At 42.9% G+C, this 25202-nt stretch overlaps 1 protein-coding gene across 1 annotated transcript in view; it reads right to left on the bottom strand.

Moving 5' to 3' along the window:
* Nucleotides 1–25202, bottom strand: part of utp20 (UTP20 small subunit processome component) — a 114121-nt gene that overhangs the window by 60291 nt on the left and 28628 nt on the right. Inside the window, exons 19-27 of the mRNA XM_072551731.1 lie at nucleotides 23683–23759; nucleotides 22690–22769; nucleotides 19756–19999; nucleotides 18517–18702; nucleotides 10599–10689; nucleotides 10417–10502; nucleotides 7967–8092; nucleotides 6325–6491; nucleotides 2175–2383 (exon numbers count right to left, since the gene is read on the bottom strand). Coding sequence (XP_072407832.1) covers nucleotides 2175–2383; nucleotides 6325–6491; nucleotides 7967–8092; nucleotides 10417–10502; nucleotides 10599–10689; nucleotides 18517–18702; nucleotides 19756–19999; nucleotides 22690–22769; nucleotides 23683–23759 — 1266 coding nt within the window. The remainder of the gene's footprint in view (nucleotides 1–2174; nucleotides 2384–6324; nucleotides 6492–7966; nucleotides 8093–10416; nucleotides 10503–10598; nucleotides 10690–18516; nucleotides 18703–19755; nucleotides 20000–22689; nucleotides 22770–23682; nucleotides 23760–25202) is intronic.

Here is a 25202-nt window from a genome sequence, read left to right as displayed (position 1 = left end):
GTAAATCCTTAATTGTAACACTTGCCAGTTCTGACCAATATTCCACATCGCAAACAAAGGGTTCAGCAGTACCATACTTCTGTTCCTGAAGAGATGCCAAGAGAAAACGAAAAGACAAGGACTTCGTTTATATAATGCCTTTCACAATACTCCAAAGTGTTTTAAAGCATCTTAAAAGCATCACCTTGGTTGAATTTAGACAATGTGGCAGCCAACTTCTACCCAGTGAGAGTCCACTGACAGCTGCAAGATAACATCAGAGCATTGGTTTTGGGATGCTGACTGAGGGGAGAAGTGTTGGCCAGGACACTGGAGTACCTCCATTGCTGCTCTTCAAAGCAACGCCACATGATTTTTCACTGGTCGCAAGGTCAGACAAGATCCCGTTTTGATAGGTCACCCAGAAGGCATACTTCTGATGGTTCAGCACTCTCTCAGTACAGCTCTGGTCACCTCCAATTTCTGCCCTCAAGTCTCTGAAGCAAGACTCAAGCTCTCTGAATCAGTGGCAAGAACGCTACCCTCAGCCACAGCAGACCTGTACTCCTATTCTGTCACAGTAAACTGTGAGGTCAATCGAATCTGGGTGAGTTATGAAAGGAATGAAGACGCTGAGCAGGAGGAACAGACAGTCGCCCAAGGCGGGAATCGAACCTGGATCCGTGGGGCTGTGAGGCAGCAGTGTTAACCACTGAGCCACCATGTTACAGTGTGGGTCTAACAACAGCACAGGGATTGCACTGATTCAAAGTGACAGCTTACCTCTATCTTAATGGCAGTTAGGGGTAGGGAATAAATGTTGGCGCAGCCAGCAACACCTGTACCCCACAAATTAATGAATGTTTAAAAAACCCTCAATCTTGAATGGTTCAGTAAGACAATATCCCAGAAAGCACCATCAGTGGATATGACCTGTCCTCTCAGAAGGACAGACCCAGCAGAGGTGGTAGCACAGTGGGGTGCAGTTGGAAGGGAATTGCCCTGGAAGTCCTCAATATTGACTCTGGACCCCAGGAAGTCTCAGGGCTTCAGGTTAAACCCAGGCAAGGAAATCTCCTGCTGGTTACCATATATTATCAACCCTCGGCTGATGAATCAATATTCCTCCATGTTGGACAACATTTGGAGAAAGTGCAGAGGGTGGCAAGGGTGCAAAACGTGCTCTGGGTGAGGAATTTCAATGTCTACCACCAACAGTAGCTTGGCAGCAGCCCTCCTGATCGAACTGATCAGGATGTAAAGAATAATGCTGATAGACTGGGTCTATGGAAGGTGGTGAGGGAACCAACAAGATGGAAAAACACACCTGACCTCATCCTCACCAATCTGTCAGCTGCAGATGCATCTATTCATGACAGTATCAGTAAGAGCGACTGCTGCACAATCCTTGTGAAGACAAAGTCCCACCTTCACATTGAGAATATCCTCCATCATATTGGTGTGGCACTGTCACCATGCTAAGTAAGACAGAGTTCAATTTACCTATTGTGGCTATCAAGTTATCCCCACGACTCCTCTCTCTCTATTCCATAATCCTCACAGAAGTCCTCCTTCTCAGGATTCACCTAGCAGTTGGTTGTTGCATACACCTGCAATGCTAATCCTGAGGTTTAGTTTAATGCCAAGTAACCAGAGACAGAGTTCAGCCAGTACCTGACTCACAGCAGACAAGAACATCATGACAAGTCTGAAACCACGAAATATGCCAGAAGAAATTTTAATCTCGGTGTGGAAATTAGCAGAATGTGAGGGAAGGGAGACTAACCTACTTTAGGAACAGTTGTCTCAATTTTTGGTGACACTGAAAAGGAATTTCCTTTACTTCCCACCTTCTGGACATCCAACAGCCAATGAAAAACAGTGCGGTCACTGTTTGTAATGTAGGAAACATGGGAAATTCTAAACAGCAAAATTCTACAAACAACAATGTGACAATTAACGATTTGGGAAAATAATAACAACTACTGTGATTGTGGTTGAGCAATAACTATTAGCCAGAAAACAACAGGAATGTTGTCTTTGACTATTGTGCAGATGTGTTTATTGTCTTATTGGAGAATTAGCACCATCTGATAATGCAGCACTTCCTTTGCACTGTACTGGAATATCAGCCTGGATTACACACACATCTTCTGATTCAGGTTAGAGTGCATTAACCTCGCAGTTACACCTACCTGGTCTCGTTGCTGAAGAATATGAGACACTGACGCACACATGCACAAGGTGATCTGGAGCAGTTTCGGCAGATAGTCTTGGATTAGATGGCCCAGCTTTTTCATCACCACATCAATGCCGTTCAGTAGACCATGCTGACGTCCTAGGGGTAAAATCTTTGACATATCCAAAGTCTTTACTGACTGTAACACTGCACATAGACAGGATCCTGAAAGAAGATTGATAAAATGATTACTCATACAAACAAAACAAACTCTAAACATCTCCATCCACCTATTGTACTCTTAGCTACCTTCTTCCCAGCCCCACCCCCCCCTCCCATTTACCTCTCCACCCCGGAGGCTCCCTGCCTCATTTCTGATGAAGGGCTTTTGCCCGAAATGTGGATTTTCCTGCTCCTTGGATGCTGCCTGACATACTGTGCTTTTCCAGCACCACTCTGATCTTGACTCTGATCTCCAGCATCTGCAATCCTCACTTTCGCCCCCAAGCTCAAGATACCCCATCACATTTTCTCCCGAGGTCACACAACAGTGTTTTTAAGTAAATAAGTACAAAACGTAATTGACCTGAAACAACTACTAGATTTGTCTCCTTTGAAGTTCATAAAATCATGTGAGGCATGGGCAGGATGAATAGCCAAGGTCTTTTCCCAAAGGTAGGGGAGTCCAAAACTAAAGGGCATAGGTTTCAAGCGAGAGAAGAAAGATTTAAAAGGGGCCTAATGGACAACTTTTTCACACAGAGGGTTGTACGTGTATGGAATGAGCTGCCAGAGGAAGTGGTGGAGGCTGGTACAATTACGACATGTAAACAGCATCTGGATGGGTATATGAACAGGAAGGGTTTAGAAAAATATGGGCCAAATGGGACGAGATTAACTTAGGATATCTGGTTGGCATGGATGAGTTGGACGAAAGGGTCTGTTTCCATGCTATACATCTGTATTACCTGTTTGAGTTATTTAAGTATTTTCACCTAATTTGAGATTTCCAGCATCTTGCTTTAGTTTTCACATTTTTAGATTGCCCTCTCTTGCAAACACGTCAATCTTTGAGGCCGTAGTTGAACATTACAATCCAAACTGTCCAGGGAGAGCGGACTACACAATACAGCTAAAGCCTAAGGCAAGTTATAGCTTTAATGCTGCTACAGTGCTTTCACACCACTCAAACTCAATATAAAAAACATTCAACTTGAAATCTAAAGATCACAAGTTCCAGTCCCATCAGGGCAACAAATTTAATCAAAATGGCACTTTGTGGCTGTAGCCAGATTTAATAACAAAGGCTTTCACGTCCATTCAAAATTTTCCTGGCTCACAAACGTCAGCTAGTGAAGGAAGCCTGGTATCTTCGTCCAGTCTGACTTCCTTTGCTTCAGTTCTACACCATGTGAAAGGGAAAGTAAAGAAACACTGCAGTCCATGTGGCACCCACAATCCAACATTCAATTTCAATCCAAAGAGTGGAGGGACGTCAGAACAGCGAATTTAAAATCAGACTGACCTAAGGCTATCGGGAGAGTGCAGGGCACAAGTCTGGGATTGGGTAAAGACTGTAACTATTTATTTTTCTTTATTTTTGATTGTGGACTGAAATGGCGAAAAAGACTGTTTTAAAAATTAAGGATTGTGGCACTCCTTAGACATAGGCTATGAGCTTTATTCCTGATGAAGGGCTTTTGCCCGAAACGTCGATTTCACTGCTCGTTGGATGCTGCCTGAACTGCTGTGCTCTTCCAGCACCACTAATCCAGTATTTGGTTTTCAGCATCTGCAGTCATTGTTTTTACCTCTATGAGCACTTATTGTAAGACCTTTCAAAAGTGGGATTCATCCAGCAATAAATAGCTATTGGTCTGTGAATTGATAACTAGTTGTAGATGACAAAGGCTTTTGCCTGCCACCAACTACATGATTGGCTCCCAGGTAGCTAAATGGTTTGTGGTTGAAAATGATGTAGCCAGAAGAGTTCGGATCACTGGAAGTGGTGGGGGTGACCTTTTAAGACCATAAGACCATAAGACATAGGAGTGGAAGTAAGGCCATTCGGCCCATCGAGTCCACTCCGCCATTCAATCATGGCTGATGCACATTTCAGCTCCACTTGCCAGCGTTCTCCCCGTAGCCCTTAATTCCTCTAGACAACAAGAACCTATCAATCTCGGCCTTGAAGACATTTAGCGTCCCGGCTTCCACTGCACTCCGTGGCAATGAATTCCACAGGCCCACCACTCTCTGGCTGAAGAAATGTCTCCACATTTCCGTTCTGAAATGACCCCCTCTAATTCTAAGGCTGTGTCTACGGGTCCTAGTCTCCTCGTCTAATGGAAACAATTTTCTAGCATCCACCTTTTCAAAGCCATGTATTATTTTGTACGTCTCTATTAGATCTCCCCTTAATCTTCTAAACTCCAACGAATACAATCCCAGTATCCTCAGCCGTTCTTCATATGCTAGACCTGTCATTCCAGGGATCATCCGTGTGAATCTCCGCTGGACACGTTCCAGTGCCAGTATGTCCTTCCTGAGGTGTGGGGACCAAAACTGGACACAGTACTCCAAATGGGGCCTAACCAGAGCTTTATAAAGTCTTAGTAGTACATCTCTGCTTTTATATTCCAACCCTCTTGAGATAAGAGACAACATTGCATTCGCTTTCTTAATCACAGACTCAACCTGCATGTTTACCTTTAGAGAATCCTCGACTAGCACTCCCAGATCCCTTTGTGCTTTGGCTTTATTAAGTTTCTCACCATTTAGAAAGTAGTCCATGCTTTTATTCTTTTTGCCAAAGTGCAAGACCTCGCACTTGCTCACGTTAAATTCCATCAGCCATTTCCTGGACCACTCTCCCAACCTGTCTAGATCCTTCTGTAGCCTCCCCACTTCCTCAGTACTACCTGCCTGTCCACCTAACTTCGTATCATCGGCAAACTTTGCTAGAATGCCCCCGGTTCCCTCATCCAAATCATTAATATATAATGCGAACAGCTGTGGCCCCAGCACCGAACCCTGCGGGACACCGCTCGTCACCGGCTGCCATTCTGAAAAAGAACCTTTTATCCCAACTCTCTGCCTTTTGTTAGATAGCCAATCCTCAATCCATCCCAGCAGCTCACCTCGAACACCATGGGCCCTCACTTTGCTCAGCAGCCTCCCGTGTGGCACCTTATCAAAGGCCTTTTGAAAGTCCAGATAGACCACATCCACTGGGTTCCCCTGGTCTAACCTACTTGTTACCTCTTCAAAAAATTCCAACAGGTTTGTCAGGCATGACCTCCCTTTACTAAATCCATGTTGAATTGTTCTCATCAGACTCTGAAGTTTAAAAATATACCCAAAGCCTGAAGCAATTTTCCCTCACCAGTTGCTTTAATGAGTGGCTTTTAACCAATAAATCAGAGACTTTATCGTTTATGAACAAGACACTTTGTGCCTCCCACAAAGATGTGGACAAATATCAGAAGAGAGAAAGGGATACTGGGAAAAGTCTAGGATTGATACGTGGTTTTGTCTGAAAGCAGGGCAGTGGGATTTGTTTGGGATTGATGGGGAGAAGGGGAAGCAGGATTGTCATCAGTAGAGATAAGTCACCACTAACTATTTGTCTGATGGGATGTTACCTTTAAAGCTTAAGCTGTCCATATCTAACAACATAACACAAACTTCACAGCAGATCACTAGATAGTTATCAGTGCAATTACCTGATGTTTTCATGATTTTGATAGATGAGAAAGAGAAAATAAAAGATAAGAAGCCAACACATATCAGCTTTTATGGTTTTAAATTGGAAATCCTAAATTTGTTTTGCAAAGCCTGTGATTGAAATAATTAAAACACATGCATACTATATTCCCTTTATACAAAGGAATGAAGACTGAAGACTTCCTTGTATACTTGGCAATCGGAGCAGCACAACGAAAGCAAAGTACTGAGGCTGTTGGAACTCACTAATGTAAACTAAAGATAATGGAAGCATTCAACAGGTCACAAGAGAGAGACAGAGATGAGTAACCTTTCAGGCTAAAGACCATCCATTACTGCTGGAGAAAGTTGTGCAATGACAACGGATCCTAAGTGAGTACAGAGGCTGGGAAAGCGAAGAGTGTAAACAGTAAGTGTTGCAGAGTCTCCCCTGTGCATACCCTGAGTAAAATGGTGTACTGGTTCAAGGAGCAGATCCAGGAAGAGGTGTATCTCCTGTGGTAATGAGCCAGCCAGGAAATTTAGAACAATGACCATGCGGGTCCCTGCTGCTGCTCGGCCTTGGGTTTTGCTCCCCGTTTTGCTCCTCATGCGTCCGTAAAGAATCCTTAAAAACAAAAGGAGTGGGAATTTTAAAAAAGAAGAATTTTAACTTTCTTTTGGAGTTTTTGAACATAGCAACAACTTTTAATCAGGAAATAGCAATTAATTGAAAGCTCAACTCTAATCAGGTCATCCACCTCTGTGTGTCAAACAAACTCCCTCAAGATGACAATATCCACTTTCCTACAAAATCTTTGCCTCTGCTACAATAACAAAGTCGCAAACTTCCTGCTCAGGTGATAACTATCCAGTTGTGTTCCCAATCTCTTCTCATTTGCATCTGAAACCTTTATCTTTGGAAGCAGATAAACCAGGCAGTTCCAAAGATCCCCAGGTCTGCCTGCACTCATCTTTACACCTGCTGGCCAAATCCAAAATTTGACAAGTCCCTTTTGAGTACAGGAAATGGTAGATGCAGATGTAGTTACAACATTTAATAGTCATTTGGAGAATTACATAAATAGGAAAGGTTTAGAGGGATATGGGCCAAACGCAGCTAAATGGGACTAGTTTAGTTTGTGAAACGTGGCTGGAATGGCAGACTTCGGGAGAAGTGTCTATTTCTCTGCTGTATGTCTATATGATACTGTCCCCTCAGCCAGAGCGCTCATTAACTTACTCCAGTTGCCTGGTCAGCCAGTTTACAATGCAAAGTGACACTGACAGTGTGGGCTCACCTCCCACACCAGGAGAAGTTACTATGACGGACTGCCCTTTACTGTAATCTGAAATGTGGTGACCCTCAGGTTCAACCACCATCAGTTGTCTCTCTCCACCGGCAGAACAAACCTACGATCTGGTGTGACTATGGAAATTTTACACTGATGTAATCCGGAGGGAGTGCTGCACTGTCGGAGATGCCATTTACTTGGATAAGGCACCAAATTGAAGTCCCATAGACAAATCTAAAAGATTCCATGGTGCTATTTTGAAATAGAGAGGTCAGTTCTTCCCCATTGTCCTGCCAATATTTAATTAGGCAACAAAATCAATTATCGAGTATGTCAAGGGGCACTTATACTGAGCACTAACAGCAGCTGACTGACCACTTAGCACACACACAGAGCAATGTTGAACAGGCTATCAATGAGCTACCTTTAAGAATGGTGAATCTATTTCCCCACTCGTAGTCCAGCAGCATAGCCCAATTAATTTGGCTTAGTCAAGCTTAGCAACCTTTTGACAGCCCACAATATCCATTTCCCTCTCTCTCCTTCACCCAGTGTTACGCCTAACACTTGTTCTATGCTGAGTGTGGGGTGCTGGAAAAGCACAGCAGGTCAGGCAGCATCCAAGGAGGAGCCCTTCCTGATGAAGGGCTCTTGCCCAAAACGTCGATTCTCCTGCTCCTCAGATGCTGCCTGACCTGTTGCGCTTTTCCAGCACCGCACTCTCGACCCCGCAGCCTTCACTTTGTACTTGTTCGATGCTGTACCATTTGTGATCATTTACAGAAGTTACAAGCTCTACTACTCCTACCTCATGATAACTGGGATGAGCTCAGGCCTGTGTGCGGCGGACACGATGGTCGTTTCTTCTGCAATACTAAAGTGAATGACTTCTTCTTTGAAGCTCTTGTCCTCCAGCAGTCGCTGGAGGTTTTCCCTGCAACAAGAAACCAAGATTCAGTTTTATTTTTACAGATGCACAAAAGTCAATGAAAACATAACAGAAATTTCTATGCTGACTTCAGAAATTGGATTGTAAACTTTCTGTAAAAAGTAATTGGAATCATGCACATTGCAGTCGGTGGATTAAATATTTAAAGGCAGATTCTGTCTTCGGGTCCAGAAAACGTGGTTTAGACGAGATGCTCATTTGAATATTAAAAAAGAGTAGTGCCTTGACCAATGAGAGTAGAATTGCCAACCAATCAGAATCCTTTTCACTGGAGTGTAAACTGTGATTGGATGAAATTTAGCAATTCTTGCATTTGTCCTCATGAGCACAAGTTAAAACGTTTTGACAAAATATCTCACTTTTCAGCAATAATTAAGGTGCTAAAATGTTGATTCAAAAATATTTTCACTTCGCCAAATTCATTTGAATAATTTTCCAGTAGTTCACAAGACAGCACAGTTTAATCCTGCGCTTTAACACTTGGAGAAGTAACGTTAGATGTAGAATTCACTGACATTCTTTGGGGTTTAAATTTCCAGTTTTTGTGCTCATTTCTTACAATTTTCGATTTCTTAATATTCGATACAGTGTCTCAAAGTCCATGGGAATCAGGGGGGAAAACTAGGGTCAAAACTAAGGTGAAGAGAAAGAGGAGATTTGAGAGAAGTTTTCCAAATATGATGGGTCGAGACAGAGTGGATGGGGAGTAACTGTTCCCACTCGCTAATGGGTTAAGAACCAGACAGCACAGTTTTAAAGTGTTATGTAAATGAAGCAAATGTGAGATGAGAAAAAGCATTTTCACATAGCATCCATGTCATTAAGGTGTGGAATGTGCTGCCAGGAAATGAATAGGTTCCACTGAGGCAAACAAGAGGGAATTGGATGCTTATTTCAACTGAAATGATGTATAGAGTAATGGGAAAAGGTACCAAGTCATGATTAGTCATTAATCCAGACACAATGAGTTGAATCGCTCAGAAAAGATTTACAAGGCTGTTGCCAGGGTTGGAGGGTTTGAGCTCTAGGGAGAGGCTGAATAGACTGGGACTGTTTCCCCTGAGGCTGAGGGGTGACCTGAGGGATGGTTCATAAAATCATGAGGGACATGGATAGGGCAAATTAGACAAGGTGCTCAGGGTAGGGGATTCCAAATCTAAAGAGCATAGGTTTAAGGTGAGAGGGGGAAGTTTTAAATGGGACCTAAGGGACGTTTTCACACAAAGGGTGGTGCGTGTATGGAATGAGCTGCCAGAGGAAGTGGTGGAGGCTGCTTCAATTACAACATTTAAAAGACGTCTGGATGGGTATACAAATAGACAGAGTTCAGAGGGATATGGGCCAAACAGTGGCTCAGTGGTTAGCACTGCTGCCTCACAGCGCCAGGGACCCAGGTTCAATACAAGGCTTGGGCGACAGTCTGTGTGGAGTTTGCACATTCTCCCATTGCTCAGGTTTCCTCCCACAGTCCAAACACATGCAGGTTAGATGGACTGGCACATGCTAAATTGCCTGTAGTGTCCAAGAAAGTGTAGATTAGATGTTGGACTATAACCTGGTGTTGTGTGATTTTTAACTTTGTACACCCCAGTCCAACACCGGCATCTCCAAATCATAGATTAGATATATTAGCCATTGGAAATGCAGGGTTACTGGAATAGAGAGGGGAGTCTGGGTGAGATGCAACTTGGAGGGATGGTATGGACTCAATGGGCGAAGTGGCCTGCTTCCATACTGTCGGGACTCTATGATGATTGCATGAGAGAGCAGAAGACAATAGTACAACACAGCAGCTCTCATAAACAGAATGAAGGGGGGACAGAGATAGAGACAAACTGCCAGAAAATCTGGAAAGACACAATTACACAGTTATCTTTACATTACTGAGAAAGATTATTTTTTCCAAGTTTTTCACCTTGTACTCATCAGGACAATTCACATAAACCAATTTAAGGGAAGACCCAACTGCAGGTGAGTGTGGACTGGTTGGCAAGTGGGCACTGATTGGTGGAGGCATTACCATGAAGGCGGCAGATTAACAGTTAACTGTCAGGCTTTGGTTAACTTTTAAACCAGGCAGGATGACCCTGATTGGTCAAGACTCTGCCCTGAAAATTGAACCAGCGAATAGTTTTCACTTATTTTTAGGATGGGGAACAAGTACAGTGCATGACTTACTTACAATGCAAGATTCAACATTTTGCTAATTGCTGGCAGTAAGCAATGTAGTGGTAATTAATTTGTGCCAAATAAACAATTACACCTTTGACAGAGATTTATTACAAAGGCATGGAGCAGATTAATATTACCTGTAGGGCAGCATGTGTGGGTGCTTGTAGGTGAGCAGACATTCCAAGGCAATTTTCTGCACATCCTGGCAATGATGGCACAGCAGCTAAAATGGGAGAGAAAGAACAGTGTAAAAGAGGAACCACAGGAAGAGACAGGCAGGGAAAGGGACAGGTAACACAGCTATACACTCAACTGTTACCTGTATGTACAATTCCTTCAGCTTGGATTCCAGGTATAGTGACCTTGGGTTGGAAAACTTGGAGAAAACTTTCAGGTGAGCGATCAATTGCCTGTAATGACACAGAACATGTTAAAATTTGCAAGACATGAAAAAAGGTCAAGATAACTCATATCAAAACTTAGTGCAAAGGACAGGAGTCCCAGATAATCTTTACAATGCAACCTGCATTCTATCACCAAAATTATCCTAGAGGACCACAGCAACACCACAAACTCATCTTGTGATGACTCAAATGCTCCAATGCATTGCCTTTTCATTTTGCCGAACAGCCTTTTGACTCACCGAACCGTGCTGCTACAGAGCTGCTTGGCTTAAACAGTAATGGCCACAAAGTTGCAGGTTCAAGGGCCAGTCCTTGAGTAAGTGAGTAATCTTGGTTGACATTCCAGTTTAATACAGAAGCAGTGCCACATTGCCAGAGGTACCGTTCTCTGGATGAGACGGTAAACCAAAGCCCCACAGTGCGTGGCCCAGAGGTTCAAAACCAATGTTCCCTTAAAGCTGCGCAGCCGCTCCAAGGTTCTCCACACGTTGATCACCATGGTGGGCATGCAGACACACTGCCTTCCAGTTTTGGAAGGTGCTGCCACACACTAGCGTTGGATTTCTGCATACCGATAAACTTAAATGGAGGATCATTCAGTACAACCACAACATGCATTTATACAGCTACTTTAACATTAAAATCCACTCCATGAACCCTCACAGAAATGCTAAAATGTGAAATTAGGCAGTGTCACCTGAGGAGATATTGGGGCAGGCGGATGGAAGCTAAACCAGAAAAATAGTTTGAAAGGGGACCACCAATGGCACAGGCATTAAAATCAGGCTACTTGAGACATCAGAAATTGAGCACAGAGATCTCAGAAGATTAGATTAGATTACTTACAGTGTGGAAACAGGCCCTTCGGCCCAACAAGTCCACACCGACCCTCCGAAGAGCAACCCATCCAGACCCATTCCCCTATATTTACCCCTTCAGCTAACACTATGGACAATTTAGCATGGCCAATTCACTTAACTTGCACATTTTTTGGACTGTAGGAGGAAACCGGAGCACCCGGAGGAAACCCATGCAGACACGGGGAGAATGTGCAAACTCCACACAGACAGTTGCCTGAAGTGGGAATTGAACCCAGATTTCTGGTGCTGTGAGGCAGCAGTGCTAACCAATGTGCCACCGTGTCGCCCACAAAGCATTGTGGAGAATGTGGGCATATGCTTGAAAGAGTTCATGAGAGGATAATAGGCTAGTGAGTTCTATTTTCAAACAATTGATAAGCAATGGCAAATTTTGTGGCATTACTGTTTTTATTCCATACAATTATTGTTATACTATGTTAATGCTCCACCTCCCATTTTCTCTCTCTCTATATAGCTTTCTGTTTCTCCAGCTTCCTCTCAAACATACCCATGCTATCCAACTCAAACACACTATCTAGTGGCCGGTTCCACAATTCTCACCACTCATTAGGTTAAAAAAAATCTTATTAGTAACTATTTTGCATTGATTTTAAATCTGTTCTCAGGATGTGTGCAAAGCCAGTGTCTGCTGCCCATCCCTAACTGTGAGGTGATGATGGTGGTGGTATGGAGCCTCCTTGACTCACTGGGTTCTCTCATCAGGCAGTTCCTATAGCCCTAACTGCACAGATATGGACTACACCCACATCTCTACAAGAGAATATTTGGTTGGAGCTAAGAGTACAGTTGAAACAATTCCATGCCAGCTTGATTGCAAATCGCGCAATAAAGTCAAAGGGATAAGCTATTTTTCCTAACTCCGGAGTGACAAGATGTGATTTACTTTGGTTGTATTTATCTACACCATTTCCAAGCAATGCTTACAAAATGCTATTCACATCTCATGAGACTGTCTTTGGCAGAACGTCAAATGGTGCAGTTAGGAAAAGTGCAAAAATTACAGAATCATAGAAATTTACAGCCAGGAGGAGGCCATTCCACCCATTGTGTCTGTACTGGTTCCTGAAACAATTACCCGACTAGTCCCATCCTCCAGCCCCATCTCCATAGTCCTCTTAACTTCATCCCTTTCAAACCTATCCAGACGAACATTATTATGCTTGATGTGCAAATAACTATCAAGGAAGAAGAACCTTGCTGAAGAGAACGGCACATTGGCTGAGCTCTAACACATTTCAGGACCAATGCAAGAATGGCAAATTTCAAACACATGCGAGGGCTGCCGGGAAGGGTGAGTTTTCCCGCATTAAAAGGGACTTACCTCGGGATTCGGGCCTCCATTTGCTGAGAGGTGAGAGGGAGGAGAGAAGGGCTTCTGGAAAGTCGTATATTTGTGTGGTTGCGTTACCCGAAACACTACTCGGGTAGTGTCTCCCATCCATCCTCCTCCTCCTCCTCTAACCAAAAAAAAGGTTTTGTGTGCCAAATTGATAAGGCAACGGTTTATTTTTTATTCCTTATTTTTCAACAGTCTCTTTGGGAATTTAGAATAGTGAAAATGGTGGTAAGGGCAGTTGAATGTTCCTCCTGCAGAATATGGGAGGTAAGGGTCACCACTAGTGTCCATGCTGACTACATCTGCAGGAAGTGCACCCAACTCCAGCTCTCAAAAACCAGATTGAAGCTGGAGCTGGATGAACTTTGGATCATTCGGGAGGCAGAGGGAGTTATTGAGAGGAGTTACAGGGAGGTAGTCACTCCTCAGGTACAAGAAAAAGGAAGATGGGTTACAGTCAGGGGACAGAAAGGGAACCGGCAGGCAGTGCAGGGATCCCCTGTGGGCATTCCCCTCAACAATAAGTATACCATTTTGGATACTGTTGGGGAAGGGACAACTTACCAAGGGAAAGCAATGGGGCACAGGGCTCTGACACAGAGTCTGTCCCTGCTGCTACGAAGTAAAGGGGGAAGAGGAGCAGAGCAGTAGTCATTGGGGACTCCATAGTTAGGGGGACAGATAGGAGGTTCTGTGGAGATGAGAGAGACTCACGGTTGGTGTATTGCCTCCCAGGTGCAAGGGTTCGTGATGTCTCTGATCGTGTTTTGGGATCCTTAAGGGGGAGGGGGAGCAGCCCCAAGTCGTGGTCCACATAGGCACCAACGACATAGGTAGGAAGAGAGTTGGGGATTTAAGGCAGAAATTCAGGGAGCTAGGATGGAAGCTTAGAGCTCAGACAAACAGAGTTGTTGTCTCTGGTTTGTTGCCCCAGCCACGTGCTAGTGAGGCGAGGAATAGGGAGACAGAGGAGTTGAACACGTGGCTACAGGGATGGTGCAGGAGGGACAGTTTTGGATTCTTGGATAATTGGGGCTCTTTCTGGGGTAGGTGGGACCTCTATAAGCAGGATGGTCTTCATCTGAACCAGAAGGGTACCAATTTCCTGGGGGGCAAATTCGCTAAGGCTATTGGAGTGGGGGATGGGAACCAAAATTGTAGTTCAAGTATAGAAAAGGTTGAGAGTAGGGAAGTCCAAAATCAAGTTTCAGGGACGCAAGATGGCACCGGCAAGCAATATGTTGGTTTGAAGTTTATCTACTTCAACGCCAGGAGCATCCGGAATAAGGTGGGTGAACTTGCAGCATGGGTTGGTCCCTGGGATTTTGATGTTGTGGCCATTTCGGAGACATGGATAGAGAGGGACAGGAATGGTTGTTGCAGGTTCCAGGATTTAGATGTTTCAGTATGAACAGAGAAGATGGTAAAAGAGAAGGAGGTGTGGCATTGTTGGTCAAGGACAGTATTACAGTTGCAGAAAGGATGTTAGGGGACTTGTCAACTGAGGTAGTGTGGGCTGAGGTTAGAAACAGGAAAGGAGAGGTCACCCCATTAGGAGTTTTCTATAGGCCTCTGAATAGTTCCAGAGATGTAGAGGAAAGGATAGCAAAGATGATTCTCGATAGGAGTGAGAAAGGCAGGGTAGTTGTCATGGGGGACTTCAACTTTCCAAATATTGACTGGGAACACTATAGTACAAGTACTATAGATGGGTCAGTTTTTGTCCAGTGTGTGCAGGAGGGCTTCCTGACACAGTATGTAGACAGGCCAACAAGGGGCGAAGCCACATTAAATTTGGCACTGGGTACTGAGCCCGGCCAGGTGTTAGACTTGGAAGTAGGTGAGCACTTTGGTGATAGCGATCACAATTCTGTTAAGTTTACTTTAGTGATAGAAAGGGATAGGTGTATCCCACTGGGCAAGAGTTACAGCTGGGGGAAAGGCAATTACGATGCAATTAGGCAAGATTTAGGAAGCATAGGATGGGGAAGGAAATTGCAGGGGATGGGCACATTAGAAATGTGGAGCGTATTCAAGGAAAAGCTCCAGAGTGTTCTAGATAAGTATGTACCTGTCAGGCAGGGAGGAAGCTGTAGAGTGCAGGAGCAGTGGTTTACGATGGAAGTGGAATCTTTGGTCAAGAGGAAGAAGAAGGCTAATGTAAGGATGAGATGTGAAGGCTCAGTTATGGCACTTGAGGGTTACGAGGTAGCCAAGAAAGACCTAAAGAGAGAGCTCGGAAGAGCCAGGAGGAGACATGAGAAGTTGTTGGCGGATAAGATCAGGGTAAACCCTAAGGCTTTCTATAGGTATTTAAGGAATAAAATAATGGCGAGAGTAAGATTAGGGCCAATCAAGGATAGTAGTGGGAAGTTGTGTGTGGAGTCAGAGGAGATAGGGGAAGCACTTAATGAATATGTTTTGACAGTATTCACTCTAGAAAACGACAATATTGTCGAGGAGAATACTGAGATACAAGCTACTAGACTAGGTGGGACTGAGATCCACAAGGAAGAGGTATTCGAAATCCTGCAGAATGTGAAAATAGATAAGTCCCTTGGGCCGAATGGGATTTATCCAAGGATCCTCTGGGAAGCCAGGGAGGAGATTGCCGAGCCTTTGGCATTGATCTTTAAATCGTCATTGTCTACAGGAATAATGCCAGAAGACTGGAGGATAGCAAATGTGGTTCCCCTGTTCAAGAAGGGGAGTAGAGACAACCCAGGTAATTACAGACCAGTGAGCCTTACTTCAGTTGTTGGTAAAGTGTTGGAAAATGGTTAAGAGATAGGATTTATAATCATCTAGAAAAGAATAATTTGATTAAGGATAGTCAGCACAGTTTTATGAAGGGTAGGTCGTGCCTCAGAAACCTTATTGAGTTCTTTGAGAAGGTGACCAAACAGGTAGATGAGAGCAAACCGATTGATGTGGTGTATATGGATTTCAGCAAGGCGTTCGAGAAGGTTCCCCACAGTAGGCTTTTGTACAAAATGCGGAAGAATGGGACTGTGGGAGATATAGCAGTTTGGATGAGTAATTGGCTTGCTGAAAGAAGACAGAGGGTGGTGGTTGATGGGAAATGTTCATCCTGGAGTCCAGTTACCAGTGGTGTACCGCAAGGGTCGGTGTTGGGTCCACTGCTGTTCATCATTTTTATAAACGACCTGGATGAGGGCGTAGAAGGGTAGGTTAGTAAATTTGTTGACGACACTAAAGTCGGTAGAGTTGTGGATAGTGACGAAGAATGTTGTAGGTTACAGAGAGACATAGATAAGCTGCAGAGCTGGGCTGAGAGGTGGCAAATGGAATTTAATGCGGACAAGTGTGAGGTGGTTCACTTTGGTCGGAGTAACTAGAATGCAAAGTACTGGGCTAATGGGAAGATTCTTGGTAGTGTAGATGAGCAGAGAGATCTCGGTGTCCAGGTACACAGTTCCTTGAAAGTTACCACCCAGGTTGACAGGGTTGTTAAGAAAGCATACAGTGTTTTAGCTTTTATTAATAGGGGGATTGAGTTCCGGAACCATGAGGTTATGCTACAGCTGTACAAAACTCTGGTGCGGCTGCACTTGGAGTATTATGTACAGTTCTGGTTACTGCATTATAAGAAGGATGTGAAAGCTTTGGAAAAGTTGCAGAGGAGATTTACTAGGATATTCCCTGGTATGGAGGGAAGGTCTTACGAGGAAAGGCTGAGGGACTTGAGGCTGTTTTCGTTGGAGAAGAAGGTTGAGAGGTGACTTAATAGAGACATATAAGATAATCAGAGGGTTAGATAGGGTGGACAGGGAGAGCCTTTTTCCAAGTATGGTGACGACGAGCACGAGGGGGCATAGCTTTAAACTGAGGGGTGATAGATATAGGACAGATGTCAGGGATAGTTTCTTTACTGAGAGAGTAGCAAGGGTATGGAATGCTTTGCCTGCAACGGTCGTAGCTTCGCCAACTTTAAATACATTTAAGTCGTCATTGGACAAGCATATGGATGTACGTGGAACAGAGTAGGTTAGATGGGCTTCAGATTGGTATGACAGGTCAGTGCAACATCGAAGGCCGAAGGGCCTATACTGCGCTGTAATGTTCTATGTTATGTTCTATGACCACAGGACATTGATTGGTTGACAAGTTGGCTCTGATTGGCTGAGGCACTATCATGGCAAATAAAAGAGATGCATCCCAAGCTTCTGGGGATTTCAAAAAAAAAGCAAAGCTTGAACAAATTCCATTTGCTTGTAGAAGGAGGGTCTTTGATCATCTTAAATTGCCAATAACTACTCCAGCAACCAATTTAAGATAATCAGTCGAGCTCAAAACATTGCATATTTACACTCACTGGAAGTGGCATACTGTATATTCATAGGCAGGAACCCAGTCTTGGTTCACCATATTCTTGTGATTGAAGTGCACACTAATTAGCTGCTCAATTTCCTGTATTTCAAAAATACTACATTTGATGCACAGAACTTGGGTAGGTTCTGGAGACCAGTTCAGTTGCAAAACAGATGCAAGTTCTTGCAATCTGAGAAGGGTGGCTTACTGAAGTACTACCATAAGAACTTCCATTTATACAATGCAATAAAACAGGGTTATCAAATGAAACACAACACTGTATCTATTAAGAAACAAACTGTCAGAGTAGAAACATGGTCAAACATATTCAAAGCATTGCCTTAAAGGCAGAGAGAATTGTAGTGGGAGTTCCAGAGATGGGAACCAAGCAGTTAAAGGCACCGAAATCAGAATCAGAAATGCGCAAAATGCCAGAATAAGAGAACAGCATACATCTAGAGGGCTACATAGTTCAAGCAAGATACAAATATCAGCATGGACAATGCCACGAAGGGCCTTAAGGTCAAGGCGGAGGATTTTAATATTGGTATCATACAGTCATAGTCATAGTGTTGCATAGTATAGAAACAAACCCTTTGGTCTAACTCATCCATGTCAACCAGATATCCTAAATTAATCTAGTCCTATTTGCCCGCACTTGGCCCATATCCCCTCCAAACCCTTCCTACTCATATACCCATCCAGATGCCTTTTAAATGTTGTAATTGTATCAGCCTCCACCACTTCCTGTGGCAGCTCATGCCACCCTCTGCGTGAAAAAGTCTCCCCTTAGGTCCCTTTTAAATCTTTCCCCTCTCACCCTCTAGTTTTAGACACATGTATCCTGGGAAGAGCACCTTGGCTATACACCCTATCCATGCCCCTCATGATTTTAAAAACCTCTATAAGGTCACCCCCTCAGCCTCTGATGCAAATAGAACTTGGTGCAAGTTAGAAAATGGGGGTCACACTTCAAAATAACTAGCCCACAAAGACAGAATGGGAGCCCATGCTTAAACGGTGGAAACTATTTATTGATAAAGACGCCGGGTATAAGCATAGACTTCCAAAATCCAACAATCAATCTGCTTGTTCATGCAGAACACAATTAAATCTGCAGTTACTGTCCATCACTTGAATACAATTAAGCACCCAATTACTTACAACCAGCTAAAGGAAAATGCCACAGGTAATTTGGCAATGGGGGAACAAAATACTACAATCAGCTATAGGCAACAGAGATTTGGATGAGTTCAGGGTTTAGGAAAAGTGTCTGGTACTTACTTTACAGCTGCCCTCCTGGGCTTCTTCCCCACAGCAAACTTGAGTTCGTCAGGACCTTCAATCTCATCAGCGACTGCACTGCACCCATCCTGCAGTTCGACAGCAGTCACTTTCTCATCAGTCCCCTGCTTCTTCCTGATGTCTTCAGCTGGGGCAACCAACAAGTCCTCTGGGTAATATTCATTGCTAAACCAAGCAAAGAGACAGGTCACTTGAGAACAATGTTTCCTGTGCGGAAGCCAAACAGCAACCAAGTGTATTGCGCAGAAGTTGGTCCATTTACATAAACGTGCGGGGAAAAATTAATTAAAGGGATCTCACTAAACTGCATTTAAAGAAATTTCTGCGCACTGAAAACTTGTTCATGGGTCTAAATCGTTCCAAATCAGTGTGGTCACAAATTAATCACCAACCACATGTTGCTAATCTAGATGTGAGTGAACACTGTTCGTGTGATCAATGCTTATTTACATGGCATGTGTTCACACTAGAGAGTGAGCTTGTGCGTGTGTGCATGGAAGCAAACTAAGTTTTTCACTGTTTCACTGCAAAATGTTGAGATGATAGTATGCAAGTGTTATTTGATTATTGAATATTTTACTTCCTTGGTTACTGACTAGAGGGACTTTTTTTTCAGCAAATATAGTTTTTACAAACACCATTTCGCTGGATTGCGGGAGACAAGTGAACAAAACTGTGCCGTCACAGCCTCGTTCCAAATTGCTGCCAAATCTTAACCTAGTAACCTAACTTAAACTAGTAGCTAGTAACCGTCCTCAGCAGCAAAATGTGTGTCCAAAGTTTGCTTACATTAAAGATTTATTGTCCTTTTGCTAAAATTATTTGTTCTTGGCATGAGGCATTTAATAGGACAGCATTTATTGTCCATGTTCAGTTGCCCTAAGGTCATTAGACCACAACCCCGTAAACAAGAGACTGAAGTCACATACAGAATATACATAAGCATAGCACATTGCCTTCTAGGCAGCATGTCACTGAACCAGTTGGGATTTTAAGGCCCATATTTAGTTATATATTTTATTAAACCTGATGTGACATTGGTTTCTGATCCCCGAACCTCTGCCTTGCTGGTCTTACCAATGGACAGTAGCTTATCACGCTCTGATCACATTCTCCACCATCACAAACTGATTCCCAGCTCTCAATGAATTTGAAAAGATAAATCTACTGGGACTATGCTAACTGCATTGAGACGTGCAAAGCTGTACCCTGACTTACTTAATAAATCTTAGAAGCAAAGGAGAGAGTTCCCGTGACCGAGGTTCTACTCTGTCAGCGAAGTCACCCATTGCTTTCCAAAGCAGGAAGCGGAAGTTGGTGCGATCTGTCCTCTCATTGGACTTCATTGCCAAATGAAGCTGATCCTGGTACAATCCTCTGATTATATCTGGCAGACTACTCGGAATGTCCAATGTAATGTTGTCTTTCATTTCCTCTCCCAATTCACATTTCAATTCCTTCTCTGGTTAAAACAAAGGGTAGATCATATTAAACACAGATTCTAAGATGTAGATGAGTCATATCGAACTCAAAATATCAACTGTGTTTCTCTCTCCACAGATGAGCTTTTCCAGCTGTCTGTTTTGTTTTAATTAATTTATCTTTGAATGTTGGATATGCATTGTATCATTAATTAACATTTGTCAGTGCTTAAGGATAATTATGGATTCAAAGTCATGAGCATGTCCAGAAAGCTCAACTGAGTGGATATTCTATGACATACCCATTTATAAGTTTAATTAATCGCAATTCGATAATTACAGGAAAGTGATGTGCAATAATGTCAATGAACTCCGGGGAAATGGGATCAAATTGGTCCTTGGCAGCTGGTAATGATGACTGTGAAACCACTAGATAGTCATTGTCAACCCAGCTCATTCACTAATGTTCTTTCGTGAAGGCAAACCACTTTCCCTATCTGTTCTATCAACGTGATTTGAGGTAAACATCAATGTGGTTGACTCAACTTTTTTTTGAAAAATTCACTCGTGAGACATGGGCATCGCTGGCTGGGCCAATATTTATTGTCCGTTCCTAGTTGCATTTGAAAAGGTGGTGGTGAGCTGCCATCTTGAACTGCTGCAGTCTATGTGCTGCAGGTAGACCCACAATCCCCTTCGGGAAGGAAGTCAAGGATTTTGACCCAGCGACAGTGAATTAACAATGATATGGTTTCAAGTCAAGATGATGAGTGGCTTGGAGGGAGTCGATGTTGCTCCCCTTGTCTATCTAGATGGAAGTGGCTGTGGGCTTGGAAGGTGTTGTATGAGGATCTTTGGTGAATTTGTGCCTTCTGAAATGGCTTGGAAATCTCAACTCTATCGAACCACTGAAGTCCATTACCAGAACTGTGGGTGTAACCACACACACGCACACACACCCAGCACCATCCCCAGGAAATTTAGGGATATACAACAAAATACTGGTTTAGCCAGCAACGGTCATATACCATCAAAGAATTTAAAAATGGCAGTTTGATGTTATCTTGCACCATACTACACACCTATTCCATTCCACCTATCACTTTTTTTGTTTGAAAGTGAGAAAACTAGGCAATCAGCTGGAGCCTAGAGCAAGCTACAACAACTTTACGTTTTGCAGCTTTGCACCTTTACTGGTTAAGAGCATTAGAAACACAATGACCATCAAGTGTGATGCATTTCGAGATGCTGTGAGGGAAGAGAGGTGGCATCAGTGTTCCCCAGTGAAACTGGCTGGATAACTAACTTTCAAATGAGCTCACCCATTATTGTCTTCTCAATTTGGCTGTTAACCATAAATGGATCATTTCACTGCAGCAGCAAAACAATGCCATTTACCACCCACCAGCGATAACATTCTTTCAGCTGCAATGTTAAACCAAGGGTCTCATTTGCAGAAAATATCTTTGCTGAGGAAGAACTACGAAGTGCTGTATATTGCTGGAGCCAATATTCATCTCACAACCAGAACAGAATAGAAACACAGAAATTATGAGCTGGAGTAGGCCATTCAGCCCTTTATGCCTACACACCATACATTCTGAACATGGCTGACCCTTTATCTCAATGTCATATTCCCACTTTTTCTTCAGATCTTTTCATACCTTTAAAATTTAAACATTTACCAATCGCTTTTCTTGAATATAGTCAGTATCCTGATCTCCTGTGGTCGTGAATTCCACCCTCCAACTAAATCAGCTCGATTTCATATCCTGACACCCTTGGTTTTAGACTCCCCCCAACCAGGGGAAATATCCTCAGTGCATCTAGAGTGCCTAGTCCCATTAGGATTTTAAAAGTTCCATTCACATCCATACTCATTCTAATAGTTCAGATGAATATAGGCCCAATCAAACGAGTCTCTCCACGTAGGACTGTACTGTCATTCCCCGGAAAAGGCCTACTGAGCCTTCACTGCACTCCCACTATGGCAAGCATATCCTCTTCCGTTAGATAAGGAGACCAAATTGCACACAATACTCCAGGTAGGGTCTTAACGAAGCCATGTACATCTGCACTAAGACATTCCTATCCTGATGAGACTATCTGGTCGTTACCACATTGCTGATGGTGGAATCTTGCTTTTCACAAACTTGTTGCCATAGTTTCTACGTTACAACAGCCATCACAAAGTTCAGAACCACTTCATTGGCTTTGAAACACTTTGGACATACTGACGTGGCAAGCGGTGCTGGAGAAAAGCATCACACATCTATGGTGTGATGTTCTTCTTTACAAAACACTTGGAAATTCTCTGACTTGTAGAAATCAAGTTATATATTAGCAACAATAAAGTCAGTCTGGTCCAACAGAAGATCATGATAATGCGCATGCTGGGGGTCTAGGAAGTGCTATAAATCCCAGTTGGCGGTACTACTGGACAAGTCAGGTCCCAGAGTGAAACCTGTTTTGATAGATCATAGGCTTCATTTGTGCAATTTCGTTACCATAGTGGTTAGTCACTATGTTTCCAAGAACCTGCCAATGTACTTTTTACAGAAGGGTACAAGTTCATCACACAAAAGGCAAAAAAAAAGACAATTTGGAAAGATGTCATGAACAGTAAACCAGATTAGATTCTCTCCAACTCTCCTTGAGAGGCAGACTAACTTAATGACTTTTCTATGACTTTGATTACTTTGAATTTGCAAAATATTTTAGTTTTATTTACCTGTAAAATGAGCTGCCTGGTCCAGATGTTCATAATAAATACACCAGAATGCTTTGTTTTCCATTCCACGTGCATGAGAACTGGAAAAAAAAAGGCACAAAATCTTAAAATTACAAAAATTAATTTATTCTGGGATTACCTCGAGGTCATGGGGATATATCATTAAGATGACAGGAAAAAGATTTGAAAAGGACCTGAGGGGCAACTTTTTCATGTTGGGAGTGGTTCGTATACGGAATGAACTACCAGAGGAAGTGGTAAATGCAGGTACAGTTACAACATTTAAAAGACATTTGGACAAGTACATGTACACAAAAGGTTTGGAGGGATACAAGCCAAATGCAGGCATGTGGGATTCGTTTAGTTTGGGAAACATAGTTAGCATGGATGAGTTGGACCGAAGGGTCTGTTTCCATGCTGTTTGACTCTATGATTCTACAACACACGAGATTATACTAAGTATTTTCAAAGTCAGCTGATATCGTATAATGAATTAAATAATACACAAGAAGATAACACTAATTTGGATAAAACAGAAACTGAACAAACATAAACTTTCACATTATCCTACCATACCTGCAAAATCCAATTTCAGACACCTATTTTGAGCATTGAAGAGAAAATTGAAACTTTACTTTTTACTAAATGTAAAACCTTTGAGACTAATTATTTCTCAGTTTGAGTTATTCATTTAGTCATAGAGATGTATACCACGGAAACAGACCCTTCACCCTACTCGTCCATACCGACCAGATATCAGAAATTAATCTAGTCCCATTTGACAGCACATGGCCCAACTCCTTCTAAACCCTTCCTATTCACATACCCATGCAGACGCCTTTTAAATGTTGCAATTGTACCAGCCTCCACCACTTCCTCTGGCAGCTCATTATATACAAGTACCACCCTCTGCGTGAAAAAGTTGTCCCTCTGTTCCATTTTAAATTTTTCCCCTCTTATTATCATGTACATTGTAACTTATGTGATACTTACACAATTAATTCGGTCACTGGGTCCCACAGTGCACTGAAGTTTATATAAAGCATTCCTATCAAATACTGAAGAGGAACCTGGAAAAGGGAATACAAACCAGAGAAGAAGAGCACTGAACATTCAGCACAGCCACAAACCTGTTGAAAATATCCATTACATACAAAGTGAGGAAGAACGCCTCTGAAACTTTCTACCCCAATGTGTTGTGGAGGCTCTGTCAGAGATCACTAAATTTCTGGATATTAGACATATTGCGGCATACAGGGATAGTAATGACATGAGATAGAAGATCAGCCATGACCCAGCTGATTGGTATAACATCCTTGATGGGCTCCCACTTCCACTTCCTATGTTCTGAAACTTGGGTTTATGCACCAACCTTCTAGGCATTTAATGAAAGAAGTAAACTGCTGAAGTGCGAGACTGTTGTTATTTCTTCAGAGCAGTTTCACTAATTAAGCCAGTGTTTTTTTGCCTATCCCTGATTACCTTGAGTAGGTGGCAGTGAGCTGTCTTCTTGAACTGCTGCAGTCTCAGTAATTCAAGTAACACTCTCAGTGCTGTAAGAAGGGAGACTGAGCATTTTAACCTAGCAACATTGAATGAACAGTTACATTTAAAAGTTAGGATGGTGAGTGGCTTGAAGGGGAACTTGCAGGAACTTGCTTTCCCATGCTGCCCTTGTCCTTTAAGTGAGAGAAGTCACATGGTATGGAAGGTTCTGTTGACATAATCTCTGTGAATGCCTGAAGTGCATGAATTAAATGGTACATACTGTTGTTATGCTAGTGGTGGAGGGAGTGGTCATTGAAGGTGATGGTTGGACACCAGTCCAGAGGGATGCAATATCCTAAAGTGTTGAGCTTAAGTATTGTTGGAGCTACACTTATTGTGTCCAAAGGAGAATATTCCACCGCACTCTTGCCTTATGCCTTATAGCTGTTGAAAAGGCTCTGTTCATCACTTAGTGTAGGAATTAATGTACAAACCCCAGTCTCTAACCTTTCTGTGTGGGCACAGTATTGGTCGCTATTCCTGATGAAGGGCTTTTGCCCGAAACGTCAATTTTCCTGCTCCTCGGATGCTGCCTGAACTGCTGTGCTTTTCCAGCACCACTCTAATCTAGAATCTGGTTTCCAGCATCTGTAGCCCTTGTTTTTACCCAGTTCAGTTTCTGGTCAATGGTAACCCTTTGCATGTTGATAGTGGGGGTTTCAGCAACACTGATGTTATTTAGTGTCAAAATCAGATGGTTAGGTTTTCACTGGTTTGCCGGACAATTGTGTGGTACAAATGTTACTTACACAAAGCTTTTCATCTTGCATTCACCAGAATAAAACCAAAGATTGTCAAAGTTTGTTTCGATGAATGCAAGCTTTGGCAACACGACTCTCTTTCCAGAAAGGTTTAAATTCAGTACCACCCAGCAACTACTTGACTTTGTATTATGATCTCCGATATGTCAAAACTAAAATTAACATTTAATTAAAATAAAACACTTCTGACGCAAATGTCCAAAA

This window comes from Chiloscyllium punctatum, chromosome 32 (assembly GCF_047496795.1).
Source record: "Chiloscyllium punctatum isolate Juve2018m chromosome 32, sChiPun1.3, whole genome shotgun sequence".
Lineage (NCBI taxonomy): Eukaryota > Metazoa > Chordata > Chondrichthyes > Orectolobiformes > Hemiscylliidae > Chiloscyllium > Chiloscyllium punctatum.
The sequence above is the reverse complement of the archived record's forward strand: the minus strand, read 5'-3'. Positions and strand labels throughout refer to the sequence as shown.